At 44.6% G+C, this 24,125-nt stretch overlaps 1 protein-coding gene and 1 long non-coding RNA gene across 13 annotated transcripts in view; one reads left to right on the top strand and one right to left on the bottom strand.

Annotated features, from left to right (window-relative positions):
• LOC143788095 (uncharacterized) overlaps window positions 1–16,567 on the bottom strand; it is a 155,125-nt gene extending 138,558 nt beyond the window's left edge. The window contains exon 1 of the long non-coding RNA XR_013218552.1: window positions 16,447–16,567. This is a non-coding gene — a long non-coding RNA (uncharacterized LOC143788095). The remainder of the gene's footprint in view (window positions 1–16,446) is intronic.
• A 151-nt stretch (window positions 16,568–16,718) lies between these two features.
• SGIP1 (SH3GL interacting endocytic adaptor 1) overlaps window positions 16,719–24,125 on the top strand; it is a 92,891-nt gene continuing 85,484 nt past the window's right edge. For all 12 annotated transcript variants that reach the window (XM_077277475.1, XM_077277473.1, XM_077277474.1 and 9 more), the window contains exon 1: window positions 16,719–16,951. In XM_077277475.1, the coding sequence (XP_077133590.1) occupies window positions 16,942–16,951 (10 nt within the window). In that variant the 5' untranslated portion in view covers window positions 16,719–16,941. The remainder of the gene's footprint in view (window positions 16,952–24,125) is intronic.

The following is a 24,125-nucleotide window of genomic DNA, read 5'->3' as shown; positions in this document are numbered from 1 at the left end:
GGGTGGATTCTGTGGTGGATAGGTTGCAGCGGATCTGGAGTCATGTGGTGGACAACTTGAAGTTGTCACAGGAGAAGGCTCAGCGTTTTGCCAACCGCCGTCGCGGTGTGGGTCCCCGACTTCGCGTTGGGGATTTGGTATGGCTGTCTTCTCGATTTGTTCCTATGAAGGTCTCCTCTCCCAAATTTAAGCCTCGCTTCATTGGTCCTTACAAGATATTGGAAATCCTTAATCCTGTATCCTTTCGCCTGGATCTTCCGGTGTCGTTTGCCATTCACAACGTATTTCATAGGTCCTTGTTGCGGCGGTACGTTGTGCCTGTGGTCCCTTCTGCGGAGCCTCCTGCTCCGGTGTTGGTTGAGGGCGAGTTGGAGTACGTGGTGGAGAAGATCTTAGATTCTCGTCTCTCCAGGCGGAAGCTTCAGTACCTGGTCAAGTGGAAGGGCTATGGTCAGGAGGATAATTCCTGGGTGGTCGCCTCTGATGTGCATGCGGCCGATTTGGTTCGTGCCTTTCACGCCGCTCATCCTGATCGCCCTGGTGGTCTTGGTGAGGGTTCGGTGACCCCTCACTAAGGGGGGGGGTACTGTTGTGAATTTGCTTTTTGGCTCCCTCTAGTGGTTACTAGTGATTTGACTCTGGGTATGTCAGTCATCCCTTGTATGCTCACCTGGGCCGTTAGTTCAGGGGTGTTGCTATATAAGCTCCCTGGACCTTCAGTTCAATGCCTGGCAACGTTGTAATCAGAGCTAATCTGTTGTGCTCTTGTCTACTGATCCTGGTTCCTGCTAGATTAAGCTAAGTCTGCTTTCTTGCTTTTTGCTATTTGTTTTTATTTTTGTCCAGCTTGTACATAATCTGTATCCTAACCTTGCTGGAAGCTCTAGGGAGGCTGGAGTTCTCCCCCCGGGCCGTTAGACGGTTCGGGGGTTCTTGAATTTCCAGTGTGGAATTTTGATAGGGTTTTCGTTGACCATATAAGTTATCTTACTACATTCTGCTATTAGTAAGTGGGCCTCTCTTTGCTAAACCTAGTTCATCTCTGTGTTTGTCATTTCCTCTTACCTCACCGTTATTATTTGTGGGGGGCTTGTATCCAACTTTTGGGGTCTATTATCTGGAGGCAAGAGAGGTCTTTGTTTTCCTCTTCTAGGGGTAGTTAGTCCTCCGGCTGGCGCGAGACATCTAGCGACCAACGTAGGCATGTTCCCCGGCTACTTCTAGTGTTGGCGTTAGGAGTAGATATATGGTCAACCCAGTTACCACTGCCCTATGAGCTGGATTTTTGTACTTCGCAGACTTACTTGTTCCTCTGAGACCCTCGCCATTGGGGTCATAACACACGGTGGTTGGAACCAAAGATCTCAAATTTGGACTCATCAGACCAAAGCACAGATTTCCACTGGTCTAATGACCATTCCTTGTGTTCTTTAGCCCAAACAAGTCTCTTCTGTTTGTTGCCTGTCCTTAGCAGTGGTTTCCTAGCAGCTATTTTACCATGAAGGCCTGCGGCACAAAGTCTCCTCTTATTAACAGTTGTTGTAGAGGTGTCTGCTGCTAGAACTCTGTGTGGCATTGACCTGGTCTCTAATCTGAGCTGCTGTTAAATTGCGATTTCTGAGGCTGGTGACTCGGATAAACTAATCCTCAGAAGCAGAGGTGACTCTTGGTCTTCCTTTCCTGGGGCGGTCCTCATGTGAGCCAGTTTCTTGGTAGCGCTTGGTGGTTTTTGCAACTGCACTTGGGGACACTTTCAAAGTTTTCCCAATTTTTCGGTCTGACTGACCTTCATTTCTTAACCCCTTTACCCCCAACGGTGGTTTGCACGTTAATGACCGGGCCAATTTTTACAATTCTGACCACTGTCCCTTTATGAGGTTATAACTCTGGAATGCTTCAACAGATCCCAGTGATTTTGACAATGTTTTCTCGTGACATATTGTACTTCATGTTAGTGGTAAAAATTTCTTTGATATTACCTGCGTTTATTTGTGAAAAAAATGGAAATTTGGCGAAAATTTTGAAAATTTCGCAATTTTCCAACTTTGAATTTTTATGCCCTTAAATCACAGAGATATGTCACACAAAATACTTAATAAGTAACATTTCCCACATGTCCACTTCACATCAGCACAATTTTGGAACCAAATTTTTTTTGGTAGGGAGTTATAAGGGTTAAAAGTTGACCAGCAATTTCTCATTTTTACAACACCATTTTTTTTAGGGACTACATCTCAATTTGAAGTCACTTTGAGGGGTCTATATGATAGAAAATAACCAAGTGTGACACCATTCTAGAAACTGCACCCCTCAAAGTGCTCAAAAACCACATTCAAGAAGTTTATTAACCCTTAAGGTGTTTCACAAGAATTTTTGGAATGTTTAAAAAAAATGAACATTTAACTTTTTTTCACAAAAAATTTACTTTATCTCTAATTTCTTTTATTTTACCAAGAGTAACAGGAGAAATTGGACCACAAAGGTTGTTGTACAATTTGTTCTGAGTATGCTGATACCCCATATGTGGGGGTAAACCACTGTTTTGGCACATGGCAGAGCTCAGAAGGGAAGGAGTGCCATTTGACTTTTCAATACAAAATTAACTGGAATTGAGATAGGACGCCATGTCGCGTTTGGAGAGCCCCTGATGTGCCTAAACATTGAAACCCCCCACAAGTGACACCATTTTGGAAAGTAAACCCCCTAAGGAACTTATCTAGGTGCGTGGTGAGCACTTTGAACCCCCAAGTGTTTCACTACAGGTTATAAAGCAGAGCCGTGAAAATAAAAATTCTTTTTTTTTCCCACAAAAATGATTTTTTAGCCTCCAGTTTTGTATTTTCCCAAGGGTAACAGGAGAAGTTGGACCCCAAAAGTTGTTGTCCAATTTGTCCTGAGTACGCTGATACCCCATATGTGAAGAAAACTACTGTTTGGGTGCATGGCAGAGCTTGGAAGGGAAGGAGAACCGTTTGGAATGCAAACTAAGATGGAATGGTCTGCAGGCGTCACATTACGCTTGCATAGCCCCTGATGTACCTAAACAGTAGAAACCCCCCACAAGTGACCCCATATTGGAAACTAGACCCCCCAAGGAACTTATCTAGATGTGTTGTGAGAACTTTGAACCCCCAAGTGTTTCACTACAGTTTATGACGTAGAGCTGTGAAAATAAAAAATATTTTTTCCCCACAAAAATGATTTTTTAGCCCCCCAAATTTTTATTCTCCCAAGGGTAACCAGAGAAATTGAACCCCAAAAGTTGTTGTCCAATTTGTCCTGAGTACGCTGATACCCCATATGTTGGGGTAAACCCCTGTTTTGGCGCACGGGGGAGCTCGGAAGGGAAGGAGCACTGTTTTACTTTTTCAACGCAGAATTGGCTGGAATTGAGATCGAACGCCATGTCGCGTTTGGAGAGCCCCTGATGTGCCTAAACAGTAGAAACCCCCCAATTCTAACTGAATCCCTAACCCAAACACACCCCTAACCCTAATCCCAGCCCTAACCACACCCCTAACCCAAACATGCCCTTAACCCTAATCCCAACCACATCCCTAACTCCAACACACCCAACCCTAATCCCAACCATAACCCTAACCCTGACACATCCCTAACCCTAATCCCAACCGTAAATGTAATCCAAACCCTAACTTTAGCCCCAACCCTAACTTTAACCTCAACCCCAACCCTAACTGTAGCCCCAACCCTAACTGTAGCCCTAACCCTAACTTTAGCCCCAACCCTAACTTTAACCCCAACCCTAACCCTTACTTTAGCCCCAACCCTACCCCTAACTTTAGCCCCAACCCTAACTTTAGCCTCAACCCTAACTTTAGCCCCAACCCTAACTTTAACCCCAACCCTAACCCTTACTTTAGCCCCAACCCTACCCCTAACTTTAGCCCCAACCCTAACTGTAGCCCCAATTCTAACCCTAGCCCCAACCCTAACTTTAGCCCCAACCCTAACCCTAACTTTAGCCTCAACCCTAACTTTAGCCCCAACCCTAACTGTAGCCCCAACCCTAACACTAACTGTAGCCCCAACCCTAACCCTAACTTTAGCCCCAACCCTAACTGCAGCCCTAACCCTAATGGGAAAATGGAAATACATTTTTTTAATTTTATTATTTTTTCCTAACTAAGGAGGTGATGAAGAGGGGTTTGATTTACTTTTATAGCGGGCTTTTTAGCGGATTTTTATGATTGGCAGCTGTCACACACTAAAAGACACTTTTTATTGCAAAAAATTGTTTTTGCATCTCCACATTTTGAGAGCTATAATTTTTCCATATTTTGGTCCACAGAGTCATGTGAGGTCTTGTTTCTTGCAGGACGAGTTGATGTTTTTATTGGTACCATTTTCGGGAACGTGACTTTTTTTATCGCTTTTAATTCCGATTTTTGGAAGGCAGAATGAACAAAAACCAGCAATTCGTGAATTTCTTTGGGGGGGGGGGGAAGGGGCGTTTATACCGTTCCATGTTTGATAAAATTGATAAAGCAGTTTTATTCCTCGGGTCAGTACGATTACAGCGATACCTCATTTACATCATTTTTTTATGTTTTGGCGCTTTTATACGATAAAATCTATTTTATATAAAAAATAATTATTTTTGCATAGCTTTATTCTGGGGACTATACGTTTTTTATTTTTTCGCTGATGATGCTGTATGGCGGCTCGTTTTTTGCAGGACAAGAAGTCGTTTTCAGCGGTACCATGTTTTTTATATCACTCTGATCGAGTGTTATTCCACTTTTTGTTCGGCAGTATGATAATAAAGCGTTGTTTTTTGCCTTTTTTACGGTGATCACTGAAGGGGTTAACTAGTGGGACAGTTTTATAAGTCGGGTCGTTATGGACGCAGCGATAGTAAATATGTGTACTTTTCTTGCTTTTTTTTATTTAGACAAATGTATTTATTGGAACAATATTTTTTAAATTTTTTTTGTAAATATTTTTTTTTTTACTTTGTAAGGCTGGGTTCACACTGCATTAGTGTGACCCGTTTATGCCGCGGTGTAACGTAGTCCATTAACGCCGCCATTGAATGCAATGGCGGACGCATCGCTAGCGCACGCCCATAATGGGCGTACGCTAGCGATGTGCCGTCATTGAGTGACGGACCCGAGACGCGGGCTGCAGCGTTTCCGGGTCCGTCACAGCTAGCGCAGATAGAGCTAGCAGAGCTCTGTCTGCGCTAGCGCGATGCAAACGCCGGCACTTGCGCTAGCAGCAGCCCGTTAGCGTATGTGCTGAACAGGCTGCTGCTAACGCAGTGTGAACCGAGCCTAACATTGTCCCGGGGGGGGGGACAACATACTATAGTGTCAGATCGCTGATCTGACACTTTGCAGTGCACTGTGTCAGATCAGCAATCACACAGGCACTGAAGGAGGCTTGCCGGCGCCTGCTCTGAGCAGGCGCTTGCAAGCCACCTTCCTGCAGGACCCGGAAGGCTCCCCATGGCCATTTTGGATCAGGTGCCTGCAGGGAGAAGGGAGGATGTTGTGAAATTGGATTTTGGGCTCCCCCGGTGGCCACTGGTGGAATTGAACTGGTGTTCATCATCCCCTCTGTTCACCTGTTTCCATCAGGATGTGGGAGTCGCTATTTAACCTTGCTCCTCTGTCACTTCCATGCCGGTCAACATTGTAATCAGAAGCCTTTCTGTGCATGTTCCTGCTGCTAGACAACTCCCAGCTAAGTTGGACTTTAGTCCTCGTTTGTTTTTGCATTTTGTTCCAGTTCACAGCTGTAGTTTCGTTTCTGTGTCTGGAAAGCTCTTGTGATCTGAAATTGCCACTCTGATGTTATGAGTTAATACTAGAGTCTTAAAGTAATTTCAGGATGGCGTTTTGATAGGGTTTTCAGCTGACCATGAAAGTGCCCTTTCTGTCTTCCTGCTATCTAGTAAGCGGACCTCAATTTTGCTAAACCTATTTTCATACTACGTTTGTCATTTCATCTAAAATCACCGCCAATATATGTGGGGGCCTCTGTCTGCCTATCGGGGAAATTTCTCTAGAGGTGAGCCAGGACTATATTTTCCTCTGCCAGGATTAGTTAGTCCTCCGGCCGGCGCTGGGCGTCTAGGGATAAAAAACGTAGGCAACGCTACCCGGCTACTGTTAGTTGTGCGGCAGGTTTAGTTCATGGTCAGTTTAGTTTCCATCCTTCCAAGAGCTAGTACTTATGTTTGCTGGGCTATGTTCTCTTGCCATTGAGAACCATAACAGGAGGAGACCCTCGGAGCAACGCGATCACATCGCGTTGCTCCGAGGGTCTCAGGGAGGCACGCAGGGAGCCCCCTCCCTGCGCGATGCTTCCTGTGCCACCGGAACGCTGTGATCATGTTTGATCGCAGTGTTCCGGGTGGTTAATGTGCCAGGAGCGGTCCGTGACTGCTCCTGGCACATAGTGCTGGATGTCAGCTGCGATAGTCAGCTGACACCCGGCCCTGATCGGCCGCGTTCCCCCCCGTGAGCGCGGCTGATCGGTGATGACGTACTATCCCGTCGGTGGTCATACGGGCCCATACCACCTCGACGGGATAGTACGTCAGATGTCAGAAAGGGGTTAAAGTAATGATGGCCACTCGTTTTTCTTTACTTAGCTGCTTTTTTCTTGCCATAATACAAATTCTACCAGTCTATTCAGTAGGATTATCAGCTGTGTATCCACCAGACTTCTGCACAACACAACAGATGGTCCCAACCCTATTTATAAGGCCGGAGACACACTGGTGCGAGATACGGCCGAGTCTCGCTGGTTAAAAGCAAGCTGTGGCACCGGTACAGCTCCATGTATTGCTATGCAGCTGCACTCTCCAATCCGGAGTGCAGGTGCCACAGCTTGCTTTTAACCAGCGAGACTCGGCTGTATCTCGCACCAGTGTGTCTCCGGCCTAAGGCAAGAAATCCCACTTATTAACCCCTTCACCCCCAAGGGTGGTTTGCACGTTAATGACCGGGCCAATTTTTACAATTCTGACCACTGTCCCTTTATGAGGCTATAACTCTGGAACGCTTTGACGGATCTTGGCGATTCTGACATTGTTTTCTCGTGACATATTGTACTTCATGTTAGTGGTAAAATTTATTCGATATAACTTGCGTTTATTTGTGAAAAAAATGGAAATTTGGCGAAAATTATGAAAATTTTGCAATTTTCCAACTTTGAATTTTTATGCCCTTAAATCACAAACATATGTCACGCAAAATACTTAATAAGTAACATTTCCCACATGTCTACTTTACATCAGTACAATTTTGGAACCAAAATTTTTTTTTGTGACGGAGTTATAAGGGTTAAAAGTTGACCAGCAATTTCTCATTTTTACAACACCATTTTTTTTTAGGGACCACATCTCATTTGAAGTCATTTTGAGGGGTCTATATGATAGAAAATACTCAAGTGTGACACCATTCTAAAAACTGCACCCCTCAAGGTGCTCAAAACCACATTCAAGAAGTTTATTAACCCTTCAGGTGTTTCACAGGAATTTTTGGAATGTTTAAATAAAAATGAACATTTAACTTTTTTTCACACAAAATTTATTTCAGCTCCAATTTGTTTTATTTTACCAAGGGTAACAGGAGAAAATGGACCCCCAAAGTTGTTGTATAATTTGTCCTGAGTACGCTGATACCCCATATGTGGGGGTAAACCATTGTTTGGGCGCATGGCAGAGCTTGGAAGGGAAGGAGCGCCATTTGACTTTTCAATGCAAAATTGACTGGAATTGAGATGGGACGCCATGTTGCGTTTGGAGAGCCCCTGATGTGCCTAAACATTGAAACTCCCTACAAGTGACACCATTTTGGAAAGTAGACCCCCTAAGGAACTTATCTAGATGTGTGGTGAGCACTTTGACCCACCAAGTGCTTCACAGAAGTTTATAATGCAGAGCCGTAAAAATAAAAAATCATATTTTTTCACAAAAATTATCTTTTCGCCCCCAATTTTTTATTTTCCCAAGGGTAAGAGAAGAAATTGGACCCCAAAAAATGTTGTGCAATTTGTCCTGAGTACGCTGATACCCCATATGTGGGTGTAAACCATTGTTTGGGCGCATGGCAGAGCTTGGAAGGGAAGGAGCGCCATTTGACTTTTCAATGCAAAATTGACTGGAATTGAGATGGGACGCCATGTTGCGTTTGGAAAGCCCCTGATGTGCCTAAACATTGAAACTCCCTACAAGTGACACCATTTTGGAAAGTAGACCCCCTAAGGAACTTATCTAGATGTGTGGTGAGCACTTTGACCCACCAAGTGCTTCACAGAAGTTTATAATGCAGAGCCGTAAAAATAAAAAATCATATTTTTTCACAAAAATGATCTTTTCGCCCCCAATTTTTTATTTTCCCAAGGGTAAGAGAAGAAATTGGACCGCAAAAAATGTTGTGCAATTTGTCCTGAGTACGCTGATACCCCATATGTGGGTGTAAACCATTGTTTGGGCGCATGGCAGAGCTTGGAAGGGAAGGAGCGCCATTTGACTTTTCAATGCAAAATTGACTGGAATTGAGATGGGACGCCATGTTGCGTTTGGAGAGCCCCTGATGTGCCTAAACATTGAAACTCCCTACAAGTGACACCATTTTGGAAAGTAGACCCCCTAAGGAACTTATCTAGATGTGTGGTGAGCACTTTGACCCACCAAGTGCTTCACAGAAGTTTATAATGCAGAGCCGTAAAAATAAAAAATCATATTTTTTCACACAAATGATCTTTTCGCCCCCAATTTTTTATTTTCCCAAGGGTAAGAGAAGAAATTGGACCCCAAAAAATGTTGTGCAATTTGTCCTGAGTACGCTGATACCCCATATGTGGGTGTAAACCATTGTTTTGGCGCATGGCAGAGCTTGGAAGGGAAGGAGCGCCATTTGACTTTTCAATGCAAAATTGACTGGAATTGAGATGGGACGCCATGTTGCGTTTGGAGAGCCCCTGATGTGCCTAAACATTGAAACTCCCTACAAGTGACACCATTTTGGAAAGTAGACCCCCTAAGGAACTTATCTAGATGTGTTTTGAGAGCTTTGAACCCCCAAGTGTTTCACTACAGATTATAACGCAGAGCCGTGAAAATAATTTTTTTTTTTTTCTCAAAAATGATTTTTTAGCCCCCAGCTTTGTATTTTTACAAGGGTAACAGAATAAATTGGACCCCAAAATTTGTTTTCCAATTTGTCCTGAGTACGCTGATACCCCATATGTGGGGGGGAACCACTGTTTGGGCGCATGACAGAGCTCGGAAGGGAAGGAGCGCCATTTGGAATGCAGACTTAAATGGATTGGTCAGCAGCCGTCACGTTGCATTTGCAGAGCCCCTGATGTACCCAAACAGTACAAACCCCCCACAAGTGACCCCATATTGGAAACTAGACCTCCCAAGGAACTTATCTAGATGTGTTTTGAGAACTTTGAACCCCCAAGTGTTTCACTAAAGTTTATAGCGCAAATCCGTGAAAATAAAAATTCTTTTTTTTTTTTCACAAAAATGATTTTTTAGCCCCCAGTTTTGTATTTTCACAAGGGTAACAGGATAAATTGGACCCCAAAAGTTGTTGTCCAATTTGTCCTGAGTACGCTGATACCCCATATGTGGGGGGGAACCACTGTTTGGGTGCATGACAGAGCTCGGAAGGGAAGGAGCACCATTTGGAATGCAGCCTTAAATGGATTGGTCTGCAGGCGTCACGTTGCATTTGCAGAGCCCCTGATGTACCCAAACAGTACAAACCCCCCACAAGTGACCCCATATTGGAAACTAGACCTCCCAAGGAACTTATCTAGATGTGTTGTGAGAACTTTGAACCCCCAAGTGTTTCACTACAGTTTATAACGCAGAGCCGTGAAAATAAAACATCTTTTTTTTCCCACAAAAATGATTTTTAGCCCCCCAAATTTTTATTTTCCTAAGGATAACAAGAGAGCTTGGACCCCAGAAGTTGTTGTTCAATTTGTCCCGAGTACGCTGATAACACATATGTTGGGGTAAACCCCTTTTTGGGCGCACGGGAGAGCTCGGAAGGGAAGGAGCACTGTTTTACTTTTTCAACGCAGAATTGGCTGGAATTGAGATTGGACGCCATGTCGCGCTTGGAGAGCCCCTGATGTGCCTGGACAGTGGAAACTCCCCAATTCTACCTGAAACCCTAACCCAAACACACCCCTAACCCTAATCCCAACGGTAACCCTAACCACACCCCTAGCCCTGACACACCCATAATTCTAATCCCAACCCTAATCCAAACGTAAATGTAATCCAAACCCTAACCCTAACTTTAGCCCCAACCTTAACTTTAGCCCCAACCCTAACTTTAGCCCCAACCCTAACTTTACCTCCAACCCTAGCCCTAACCCTAACCCTACCCCTACCCCTAACCCTAAACGTGACTGAAATACGTGGCACTGAAATACGTGGCACTGAAATACGTGGCACTGAAATACGTGGCACTGAAATACGTGGCACTGAAATACGTGGCACTGAAATACGTGGCACTTAAATTCGTGGCACTGAAATACGTGGCACTGAAATACGTGGCACTTAAATACGTGGCACTTAAATACGTGGCACTGAAATATGTGATACGTGGCACTTAAATACGTGGCACTGAAACACGTGGCACTGAAACACGTGGCACTGAAATACGTGATACGTGGCACTGAAATACGTGGCACTGAAATACGTGGCACTGAAATATGTGATACGTGGCACTTAAATACGTGGCACTGAAATACGTGGCACTGAAATACGTGGCACTGAAATATGTGATACGTGGCACTTAAATACGTGGCACTGAAACACGTGGCACTGAAATACGTGATACATGGCACTGAAATACGTGGCACTGAAATACGTGGCACTGAAATACGTGGCACTGAAATACGTGGCACTGAAACACGTGCAACTGAAATACGTGTTACTAAAATATGTGGCACTGAAATACGTGATACGTGGCACTGAAATACGTGGCACTGAAATACGTGGCACTGAAATACGTGGCACTGAAATACGTGGCACTGAAATACGTGGCACTGAAATACGTGGCACTGAAATACGTGGCACTGAAATACGTGGCACTGAAATACGTGGCACTATGACTGTCAGAAAATGTTCATTAAACGGTTAGGGGTGAGGTTAGGGGTAGAGTTAGGGTTAGGGTTTGGATCCCTTTATCACAATGATGGTGGTGGGTGGCTTTTCAGTGTGTTTTTTGTTTTTTTTTTCGATAAAAATGCATGCGTTTTTAACGCAAACAAACGCATGTGCTTAAAAACGCAAGAAAATACTGCAGGTTGTATTTCTGAAAATTAACGCATGCAGAAAAAAACCGCATGCGTTTGAAAACGCGACCAAACGTGTACAAAAAAAACGCATGCGTTTTCAATGTTAAATATAGGGAAAAAACGCATGCGTTTTTTTGTGCAAAAAACGCTGCAGACAAAAACGCAAGTGTGAAACCAGCGACGCTTTTTATAGCAAAAAAGTTTTTGCGTCTCCACATTTTGAGAGCTATAATTTTTCCACATTTTGCTCCACAGAGTCATGTGAGGTCTTGTTTTTTGTGGGACGAGTTGACGTTTTTATTGGTAACATTTTCGGACACGTGACCGTTTTTGATCGCTTTTTATTCCGATTTTTGTGAGGCAGAATGACCAAAAACCAGCAATTCCTGAATTTCTTTTGGGAGAGGCGTTTATAGCGTTCCGCGTTTGGTAAAATTGATAAAGCAGTTTTATTCTTCGGGTCAGTACGATTACAGCGATATCTCATTTATATCATTTTTTTATGTTTTGGCGCTTTTATACGATAAAAACTATTTTATAGAGAAAATAATTATTTTGGTATCGCTTTATTCTCAGGACTATAACTTTTTTATTTTTTTGCTGATGATGCTGTGTGGCGGCTTGTTTTTTGCAGGACAAGATGACGTTTTCAGTGGTACCATGGTTATTTATATATGTCTTTTTGATCGCGTGTTATTCCACTTTTTGTTCGGCGGTATGGTAATAAAGCGTTGTTTTTTGCCTCGTTTTTTTTTTTTTTTTTCTTACGGTGTTTACTGAAGGGGTTAACTAGTGGGGCAGTTTTATAGGTGGGGTCGTTACGGACGCGGCGATACTAAACATGTGTACTTTTATTGTTTTTTTTATTTAGATAAAGAAATGTATTTATGGGAATAATATTTTTTTTTTTTTTTTTCATTATTTTGGAATATTTTTTTTAATTTTTTTTTTACACATTTGGAAATTTTTTTTTTTACTTTTTTACTTTGCCCCAGGGGGGCACAATACAGATCGGTGATCTGTCAGTTTGCATAGCACTCTGACAGATCACCGATCTGCGAGAGGTGCAGGCTGCTTCACAGTGCCTGCTCTGAGCAGGCTTCTGTGAAGCCACCTCCCTCCCTGCAGGACCCGGATCCGCGGCCATCTTGGATCCGGGTCTGGAGCAGGCAGGGAGGGAGGTAAGACCCTCGCAGCAACGTGATCACATCGCGTTGCTGCGGGGGGCTCAGGGAAGCCCGCAGGGAGCCCCCTCCCTGCGCGATGCTTCCCTGCACCGCCGGCACATCGCGATCATGTTTGATCGCGGTGTGCCGGGGGTTAATGTGCCGGGAGCGGTCCGTGACCGCTCCTGGCACATAGTGCCGGATGTCAGCTGCGATATGCAGCCGACACCCGGCCGCGATCGGCCGCGCTCCCCCCGTGAGCGCGGCCGATCGGCTATGACGTACTATCCCGTCGGCGGTCATGGGGGCCCACCCCACCTCGACGGGATAGTACGTCGGATGTCAGGAAGGGGTTAAACCTGACAGGGCACACCTGTGAAGTGAAAACCATTCCCGGTGACTACCTCTTGAAGCTCATCAAGAGAATGTCAAGAGTGTGCAAAGCAGTCATCAAAGCAAAAGGTGGCTACTTTGAAGAACCTAGAATATAAGACATAATTTCAGTTGTTTCACACTTTTTTGTTAAGTATATAATTCCACATGTGTTAATTCATAGCTTTGATGCCTTCAGTGCGAATTTACAATTTTCAGTCATGAAAATACAGAAAAATCTTTAAATGAGAAGGTGTGTCCAAACTTTTGGTCTGTACTGTACGTGGTAATAGCGTGTTTATATATAGATAGATAGATGAAAAAAAGAGACAGCACAAAAAAAATAGCAAAAATAGGGCTTTAATGCCTGAACGGCGTGGCGACGTTTCGGATATCTTTATCCTTTTTTCAAGCTTGGCTTGAAAAAGGATAAAAGATATCCGAAACGTCGCCACGCCGTTCAGGCATTAAAGCCCTCTTTTTTCTATTTTTTTTGTGCTGTCTTTCTTTTTTTCATCTATTACCAAAGACCATTTCAACAGTGGTTGGGAAGACGCTGCACTACAATTTGGTAATATAAGATGCTGTTCCGATTTTGAACCATATAGATAGATATATTGTATATATAAAATATATATATATATATATATATATATATATATATATATATATATATATATATATATATCGTATATCAGAGCTCATATCATATATCAGATTATACTACCTCATATATTGGCTATTTCCTCATATATGTGATTATATTATCTCATATAAGTGGTAATAGCGTGTTTATATATACAGTCATGGCCAAAAGTATTCACACCCCTGCAATTCTGTCAGATAATACTCAGTTTCTTCCTGAAAATGATTGCAAACACAAATTCTTTGGTATTATTATCTTCATTTAATTTGTCTTAAATGAAAAAAAACACAAAAAGAATTGTTCTAAAGCCAAATTGGATATAATTCCACACCAAACATAAAAAGGGGGTGGACAAAAGTATTGGCACTGTTCGAAAAATCATGTGATGCTTCTCTAATTAGTGTAATTAGCAGCACCTGTAACTTACCTGTGGCACCTAACAGGTGTTGGCAATAACTAAATCACACTTGCAGCCAGTTGACATGGATTAAAGTTGACTCAACCTCTGTCCTGTGGCCTTGTGTGTACCACATTGAGCATGGAGAAAATAAAAAAGACCAAAGAACTGTCTGAGGACTTGAGAAACCAAATTGTGAGGAAGCATGAGCAATCTCAAGGCTACAAGTCCATCTCCAAAGACCTGAATGTTTCTGTGTCTACCGTGCGCAGTGTCATCAAGAAGTTTAAGGCTATGTTCACACTTTGCGGGTTTTGCCGCGGATCCGCAGCGGATTTGACACTGCGGATCCGCAGCAGTTTTCCATGCAGGGTACAGTACAATGTTACCCTATGGAAAACAAAACCCGCTGTGCCCACGCTGCGGATTTCTGCGGGAAAAGCCGCACAGCTTTTCTGCGGAAAAAAAGAAGGAGCATGTCACTTCTTGGTGCAGAATCGCAGCGATTCTGCACCCATAGAAATACATTGATCCACTCACTTTCCGCACGGGGCTGTGCCCACGTTGCGGGAAGTTAAGCGGATAATGTGCCGATGGTACCCGGGGTGGAGGAGAGGAGACTCTCCTCCAGGCCCTGGGAACCATATTTTGGTGTAAAAAAAAGAATTAAAATAAAAAATAAAGCTATACTCACCTCTCAGCGCTGCCCGCGGCGTCCGGTCTTCGGTTTGCTGTGCGAGCAGGACCTGTGGTGACGTTGCGGTCACATGACCGTGATGACGACGCGGTCACATGACCGTGACGTCACGAAGGTCCTTGTCGGCACAGCCGCCTGCAGCACCGAGGAGATCCGGACATCGGAGGGTGAGTATAACCAATTTTTATTATTTTTTACATTACTATTGATGCTGCATATTGCTGCATATGCAGCATCAATAGTACAGGAGTAATCCCGCAGCGGAAACCGCAGAACAAACCGCGATAAATCTGCAGGGATAACCGCAGCGGTTTTGCCCTGCAGATTTATCAATTCTGCTGCGGGATTAACCCGCAGAGCAGGCCGCAAAGTGTGAACGTGGCCTAAAGCCCATGACACTGTGGCTAACCTCCCTAGATGTGGACGGAAAAGAAAAATTGACAAGAGATTTCAACGCAAGATTGTGCGGATGTTGGATAAAGAACCTCGAGTAACATCCAAACAAGTTCAAGCTGCCCTGCAGTCCGAGGGTACAACAGTGTCAACCCGTACTATCCGTCGGCGTCTGAATGAAAAGGGACTGTATGGTAGGAGACCCAGGAAGACCCCACATCTTACCCCGAGACATAAAAAAGCCAGGCTGGAGTTTGCCAAAACTTACCTGAAAAAGCCTAAAGCGTTTTGGAAGAATGTTCTCTGGTCAGATGAGACAAAAGTAGAGCTTTTTGGGCAAAGGCATTAACATAGAGTTTATAGGAGAAAAAAAAAGAGGCATTCAAAGAAAAGAATACGGTCCCTACAGTCAAACATGGCGGAGGTTCCCTGATGTTTTGGGGTTGCTTTGCTGCCTCTGGCAGTATTTATATACTGTTTAAAAACAGACATGGTGGTCGTTCTTTTCTGGGCCCTTGTGACCCACAATTCTTTCTGCCTCTGGCACTGGACTGCTTGACCGTGTGCATGGCATTATGATGTCTGAAGACTACCAATAAATTTTGCAGCATAATGTAGGGCCCAGTGTGAGAAAGCTGGGTTTCCCTCAGAGGACATGAATCTTCCAGCAGGACAGTGACCCAAAACACACTTCAAAAAGCACTAGAAAATGGTTTGAGAGAAAGCACTGGAGACTTCTAAGGTGGCCAGCAATGAGTCCAGACCTGAATCCCATAGAACACCTGTGGAGAGATCTAAAAATGGCAGTTTGGAGAAGGCACCCTTCACATATCAGGGACCTGGAGCAGTTTGCCAAAGAAGAATGGTCTAAAATTCCAGCAGAGCATTGTAAGAAACTCATTGATGGTTACCGGAAGTGGTTGGTCGCAGTTATTTTGGCTAAAGGTTGTGCAACCAAGTATTAGGCTGAGGGTGCCAATACTTTTGTCTGGCCCATTTTTGGAGTTTTGTGTGAAATGATCAATGTTTTGCTTTTTGCTTCATTCTCTTTTGTGTTTTTTCATTTAAGACAAATTAAATGAAGATAATAATACCAAAGAATTTGTGTTTGCAATCATTTTCAGGAAGAAACTGAGTATTATCTGACAGAATTGCAGGGGTGTCAATACTTTTGGCCATGACTGTATATATATATGGAGTAATAGCGTATATATAATAGATGTATCTATCGTATATCAGATCTCACGTCATATATCAGATTATATTACCTCATATACGTGGTAATAGCGTGCGTTTATATACTGTATATAGTATATCAGCTCTCATGTCATATATCAGATTATATTACCTCACATAGTGGCTATTTCCTCATATATCAGATTATATTACCTCACATATGGGATTATGGTACCTCATATAACACATCGGTTTATAGTATCTCCTATTGGATGATGTCACTCACGTCAGACATTACCTCATATACACGATGATATTACTTCATCTATGGGATACTATCACCCTCATAGCGGATTATACTGCACTGTTGGGTAAATATGCAACATTGATGAAAATGTTAAGCCAGGATTACAGAGTCCGTGTCCCTCCGAGTCATAGAGCATGATCTCAGACTGTAGCAGGTGCCTGTGTCCGCTGTGGTGACCGGGGCCGGTACCGGGCAGTGTGTGCGGGAAGTGCGTCAGCAGCCGCGCTCGGTGTGTGTATTGTGTGAGGAGATGGCGTCACGTGATGCTGGCGGAGGGCGGGGATTGGCCGGCTCCGGGCAGCGGGGTGATTCTCCCGTCTCTCCTCACAGCAGCATCCTCCTGTGCCTCCGCCGCTGCCACCACCATCACCAGCCCCGGGGCCCTCAGTGCACCGGCCCCTCAGTACACCGGGCCCCTGACTCCTCACAGCTACACACTGCCCCTCTTCAGCCTCCTGGGAGATTAAGGAATGAGATTGTGCCACCATGATGGAAGGTAGGTGTCTTCGCCTCCTCTGCACCATACAGTGGCCCTCACCCCCTCCTCTCCCGTCTCTGCTCCGTCCTCTGGGCCACACTCCCGCTCTCCCCGGGCTCCTGAATGTCATGTCACCCTCCCCTGTCTCCTTCATTCATCATTGCACCCCTTGTCATGCATTAATGAGGTCAGCCCTGCCCCACAGTGCTGGATGATTAGATATTGGGGTGCACCTGTGTGTAGGATGTCATCGCAGGACCCCCCATTACTGTATGTGGGATGTCATCACAGGACCCCCCATTACTGTGTGTAGGATGTCATCGCAGGACCCCCCATTACTGTATGTAGGATGTCATCACAGGACCCCCCATTACTGTGTGTAGGATGTCATCGCAGGACCCCCCATTACTGTATGTAGGATGTCATCGCAGGACCCCCCCATTACTGTATGTGGGATGTCATCGCAGGACCCCCCATTACTGTATGTGGGATGTCATTGCAGGACCCCCCATTACTGTATGTGGGATGTCATCACAGGACCCCCCATTACTGTATGTAGGATGTCATCGCAGGACCCCCCCATTACTGTATGTAGGATGTCATCGCAGGACCCCCCATTACTGTGTGTAGGATGTCATCGCAGGACCCCCCATTACTGTATGTGGGATGTCATCGCAGGACCCCCCATTACTGTGTGTAGGATGTCATCGCAGGACCCCCCCATTACTGTATGTGGGATGTCATCACCGGACCCCCATTACTGTGTGTAGGATGTCATCGCAGGACCCCCCCATTACTGTGTGTAGGATGTCATCGCAGGACCCCCCCATTACTGTATGTGGGATGTCATCACCGGACCCCCATTACTGTGTGTAGGATGTCATCGCAGGACCCCCCATTACTGTGTGTAGGATGTCATCGCAGGACCCCCCATTACTGTATGTAGGATGTCATCGCAGGACCCCCCATTACTGTATGTAGGATGTCATCGCAGGACCCCCCCCCATTACTGTATGTAGGATGTCATCGCAGGACCCCCCATTACTGTATGTGGGATGTCATCGCAGGACCCCCCATTACTGTATGTGGGATGTCATCGCAGGACCCCCCATTACTGTATGTGGGATGTCATCGCAGGACCCCCCATTACTGTATGTAGGATGTCATCGCAGGACCCCCCCCATTACTGTATGTAGGATGTCATCGCAGGACCCCCCATTACTGTATGTGGGATGTCATCGCAGGACCCCCCATTACTGTATGTGGGATGTCATCGCAGGACCCCCCATTACTGTATGTGGGATGTCATCACAGGACCCCCCATTACTGTGTGTAGGATGTCATCGCAGGACCCCCCCATTACTGTATGTGGGATGTCATCGCAGGACCCCCCATTACTGTATGTAGGATGTCATCACAGGACCCCCCATTACTGTATGTGGGATGTCATCGCAGGACCCCCCATTACTGTATGTGGGATGTCATCACAGGACCCCCCATTACTGTGTGTAGGATGTCATCGCAGGACCCCCAAATTACTGTATGTGGGATGTCATCGCAGGACCCCCCATTACTGTATGTAGGATGTCATCACAGGACCCCCCATTACTGTATGTGGGATGTCATCGCAGGACCCCCCATTACTGTATGTGGGATGTCATCGCAGGACCCCCCATTACTGTATGTAGGATGTCATCGCAGGACCCCCCATTACTGTGTGTAGGATGTCATCGCAGGACCCCCCATTACTGTGTGTAGGATGTCATCGCAGGACCCCCCATTACTGTGTGTAGGATGTCATCGCAGGACCCCCCCATTACTGTATGTAGGATGTCATTGCAGGACACCCCATTACTGTATGTAGGATGTCATCGCAGGACCCCCCCATTACTGTGTGTAGGATGTCATCGCAGGACCCCCCCATTACTGTGTGTAGGATGTCATCGCAGGACCCCCCCATTACTGTATGTAGGATGTCATCGCAGGACCCCCCCATTACTGTATGTAGGATGTCATTGCAGGACACCCCATTACTGTATGTAGGATGTCATCGCAGGACCCCCCCATTACTGTGTGTAGGATGTCATCGCAGGACCCCCCATTACTGTGTGTAGGATGTCATCGCAGGACCCCCTATTACTGTATGTAGGATGTCATCGCAGGACCCCCCATTACTGTGTGTAGGATGTCATCGCAGGACCCCCTATTACTGTATGTAGGATGTCATCGCAGGACCCCCCATTACTGTATGTAGGATGTCATCGCAGGACCCCCCATTACTGTATGTAGGATGTCATCGCAGGACCCCCCATTACTGTATGTAGGATGTCATCGCAGGACCCCCCCATTACTGTATGTAGGATGTCATCGCAGGACCCCCCCATTACTGTATGTAGGATGTCATTGCAGGACACCCCATTACTGTATGTAGGATGTCATCGCAGGACCCCCCCATTACTGTGTGTAGGATGTCATCGCAGGACCCCCCCATTACTGTGTGTAGGATGTCATCGCAGGACCCCCCATTACTGTGTGTAGGATGTCATCGCAGGACCCCCTATTACTGTATGTAGGATGTCATCGCAGGACCCCCCATTACTGTATGTAGGATGTCATCGCAGGACCCCCCATTACTGTATGTAGGATGTCATCGCAGGACCCCCCATTACTGTATGTAGGATGTCATCGCAGGACCCCCCCATTACTGTATGTAGGATGTCATCGCAGGACCCCCCATTACTGTATGTAGGATGTCATCGCAGGACCCCCCATTACTGTATGTAGGATGTCATCGCAGGACCCCCCATTACAGGCAGGTTTTATTGCATTGCTGCAAAATCTCTGCTAGGAAATCAAAGTATTGGAAATGTCACATTAGTCCTGGTAAAGTCCTTCTATATCTGGGCCTTGTATGTGCCAGTGCAAAATTCCCCACCCCCTTCCCAGTGTATGACACACACACACACACGCACGCACGCACGCACGCACTGTACTCACTTTTGCAATTGGTCTACACCTCATTTTTTTCTTGCAATCATCTGCTGCACATATCAGCAATCAACCTGATATCCAAGATGCTGAAGGGGTTAAAGAGCCCGGGTGTATATATATGTCCCCCGAGGTCCGGCGTCCCCACCGATGCCTAAGTGTGTATTCACATGGTGCGGTCAGGTTGCGTTTTTTTGTTCTTTTTACAATTAAATCTGTGTATACCCTAGGATCGTTTGCAAGTCTGGCCGTGGACCATGCGATAATCCATCCCATTTAACCAATTGTTAGCTAATTTGTGCATCTGTCACCGCAAATCATTCATTTGATTGGACCTGTGTGCGTTTTTTCTTGCTTGTCAGTTCTTGTCACTGTTGTAGCATTTAGATACTTTACGATTGGGCACTTCTGCCAGTTTAGCTATCCATGGATTGATTTTGCAGAAATCCTTGCATGTATATATTTGAAAAAAAAAAAAAAAAATATAAATCCTGGAGGTGTCGCTTTTTCAAGTGTAACGTAAAATGACCCCTTTAAGTCTAAGATATAAGCCTAATCCGGGGCTTGAACTTTTATGCAATCTTTTTCCTTTGCATTAGAGGCACCTTAATGTTTCTTATTTGCAAAACATCAGTCTTTCCTTCTTTTTTTTTTTTTTTTTTGGATTCCATGGCTGCAGGGTTAAAAGGGCTGGGTATATGCTCGGGTAATGAATGACCTCCCCTTGAGGTCTGTTCCAGGCTAAAATCTTAGCATTGATTCCAAAAGGATTATTTCACCCGAGATCTCTTACAAGTCTTACAAGTCTGCCCTTAGGATGTGGGTAGATGCTTTATTTATTAACCCATCGTGAGCACATTTCAATGTCAGGTGGAAGACGGCGTCTGCGATAAGCAGCAGATTATATATGTTTTGGTTTTTATCTGTGCTTGTGATGTATAATTGTGATTTTCTTGATCTCCACGTAGCGAGGGGTTGTTTCCTGCATCCGCTATAGCTTCATTGACTTGGTACTGCCAGTCTCGGCCTATAGCACTGAATGAATTCCCAGCCTTTGGCGTCTTGCTCGCTCTGCAAGTCAGCGGGAGCTTAATTCACGTTAGGTATGTTTTATACCAGGATTAAACAGCAGCCTTTATTGGCCAGGCTGGCAATGAATGAATCACACATGATGTCAGCGGGAGGACCCTATGCTTTCTATCAGTGTGTGTGTGTGCAAATGTGTCTGGTGCACAATGAAAGATCCGTCTCGATCAAAGCAGAAGCATCATGATCATTGCACATTACTGGCACATCTATAGAACGTCCTCCTCTTCGGATCTTTTTTGTCTGAATATAGACAGTAGTTAACCACTTGCTTAGATTTTTTTCTTTCAAGTTCACACTTTGCATATTTGGTACTTTTTTTTTTCTGCAGAGAAATTTGCGTGGATTTGGATTTTCGTTGAAAAAGGACAAATTTGTTTTGAAACCGTACAAAAAAAAAAAAATCATGTGCTGCACATTTAATAATCCAGCAAGGCAGGTCAATTTTTTTGTAGTCGAAATTTGTTGAAATTTCTGTATTACTATGGATTTTCTGTATTAAAGCTTAAAAAAATTGAATATTTCCTTATTGCCTCCTTATTTGGCTCATTGAGTTAAATATTACAGCCCACCTAAAATTGCATTAAAACTGTTTTCGTACAGGGGTGGTCAACATAAGAAAGAGATCTGTCCAATGTCTATTTTTCATTTTTATTGATATTGTATTGGTTTGTGATGACAACAATAATATTAAGCAAATATTTGCCTTTGACTATATTTATGGGTTGACACAAGTCAACCAGTTTGTATGGCGTGTAATGATTGCTAAACGCCTAGATGAAAATACTCTTCCCAAGACACATTCGCAGGTCCGAGGAAGCTGAGATATAAAGAATTTTGTTATGGTCCTCACATTGAAGAATTGATGGTCACGAGTGGTTTTTTTTTTCACATTATGATGGCTACTATACTATTTAATTGGACTGAGAAAGAAAGTAATCGCTGACCATCAGCTGTGAAAACTTGATTGAACAACTGCCCATGTCTCAACTCCATATTTACCGCCATTCGAGAAAAGAGAAGACCGAAGAGGTTATATATCGCAGACTGTGATTCACATATAAACATATTCTGCATTTTAGCTGGGTCTGTTCTTTTCAGGTACTGATGCATAGTCTGCACAGCTAGCTTTGCTACTAAAAGTGCCAGAAACCTGATGAACCCCATTATAAGTTGTTGAGATCCATGTGAAAATGAATTGTCATGGCTTTTTAAAACATTAAGTTATCCTCTATCCATAAGATAAGCGCTTTGCTCATCGACTTTCTCCCACAGCCCATGAATACGGCAGAATTTGCGCACACTCACCTGCACATCATTCAAGACGAGGCTTTTCAGAGCCTCATTCTGAAAATCTGTGTGTCCCAGCTATCGGACCCCCAGTGATCAGGAATTTCCTCCCTATCCTATGGATATTAAGATATCCTCTGTCTTGGGAATAACCCATTCAGTGCCAGCCAGCAGCAGGAGAGGAGTGTTCTGATCTTGTGTGACACAGTGACTTCTCAACTAATAGCAATCGATCAGTTTAATCATTTTTATCACTTTTTGATTGGTGTGGGTCCAACCACTGGAATCCCCTCTGACCTTAAGAATGAAGGGGACACAGGCTTTATTTAGCTCTGTGTCCTCTTTACCATTTTTTGCCCCAGTTATGAACTGTACAGGAGCTGCTGTCAGCCCCATGCAAGTAAACAGGGTTGACTGCAGTGTCCTGCACAGTCAGGTGGCCGGGGAATGGAGCTGTGCACAAAAAACTTTATAGAAGCAGCACTAAACACCAACGGGCGCATGGAAAGGGAGCAATGTGATTTTTAATTTGAAGCATAAGTTGAGTACCTATGATAAAACGGGCAGCCAGGTGGCTCAGTCTGCATTTATAGTCAGTGCACTTAACACATTCACCCACACAAACCTAAACATTATGACTGTTTACTCCTTCGTGTCAGTGACGCCTAATAACAATACTCTCCTGTTTCAGCTGCTCTTATATGCTATTAGGTATCATGGCAGAATTTATCATTATGTGGCATGTGGGTTTTATATGTATTTAGAAATGAGCAAATGTATTTTCATGACTCTGGTCCAGCAGCTAGGCGAGTACTCCATGGCCACTGGATGGGAGCCTTATCCAACAACCTCATACCTGCCTGCAAGTTTGGATCCTCTTTTGATTGGTCGACCTAGCACAACATCATTGTTCCCATGTGACGCACAGACGGGGTTGCGCCAGGCCGGCTAATCAAAAGAGGAGTTAGGGAATGTCAACAGATAGCAGGCTGTCAGCAGAGCTCCATACAGTGGCCATGGAATACTGACCTGGATTTTATTCACGCTATGTATTACATATTTTTTTAGAGCTCTTTAGGGCGCAGTCAGACGGCCGTATAAATAGGACCGCAATGCACTGACTCGCGGGCAGCTCTCCTGACTCAAGTGTGACATCCAGGGCTGTGGAGTCGGTAAGCCAAACCACTGACTCCTCAATTTCCCTGACTTCCGACTTTGACTCCACGACTCCGACTCCACAGCACTGCCTCACTACTGAGCATCTCAACTAAATGCCTAGATCCTTAGACCAGGAATAGAACAGACATTTTATAACTTTCTCAAATTATGAAAACATTTACAGCACTGAACTACTGTACCCAATTTATTATGTATTTTAGGAGTCAGTCCATTTTATACCGACTCCAACAAAATTTATAAATTTCTATGCAGACGTCACTCTCCGGTTGGTAGAGTCGCGGCCAGTCCGGGCATTGCAGTCCGGGCTTTATATGACTGTCTGACTATGCCCTTAGAGGGTCTGCCCACCCTCCTGATATGCCTGCCATAGTAATTAATTGCATGAAATACCATTGCAGACAGAATTTATATTTGTGTTGTTATCTTGCTATTTTTCCTCCTGGAAGTATGTGCATAAATTGACAACGGGTTGAATTCTACACTGGGTAATCACTACTGACCATAATGGACTATGTCCAGCTTATTGACAGGGTCATGCTAACTCCCAGTTTACATATTAGTTTTGCATTTCTAGGTGGAATAACCGAGTAATGATACAACATCAAGTTCTAAGAAAAGCTGTGACAGACATCTTTCATGGGCAGTATAT

This window comes from Ranitomeya variabilis, chromosome 8, assembly GCF_051348905.1.
Source record: "Ranitomeya variabilis isolate aRanVar5 chromosome 8, aRanVar5.hap1, whole genome shotgun sequence".
NCBI lineage: Eukaryota > Metazoa > Chordata > Amphibia > Anura > Dendrobatidae > Ranitomeya > Ranitomeya variabilis.
Note: the sequence above shows the minus strand (reverse complement) of the source record. Positions and strands in the feature narration are given on the sequence as shown.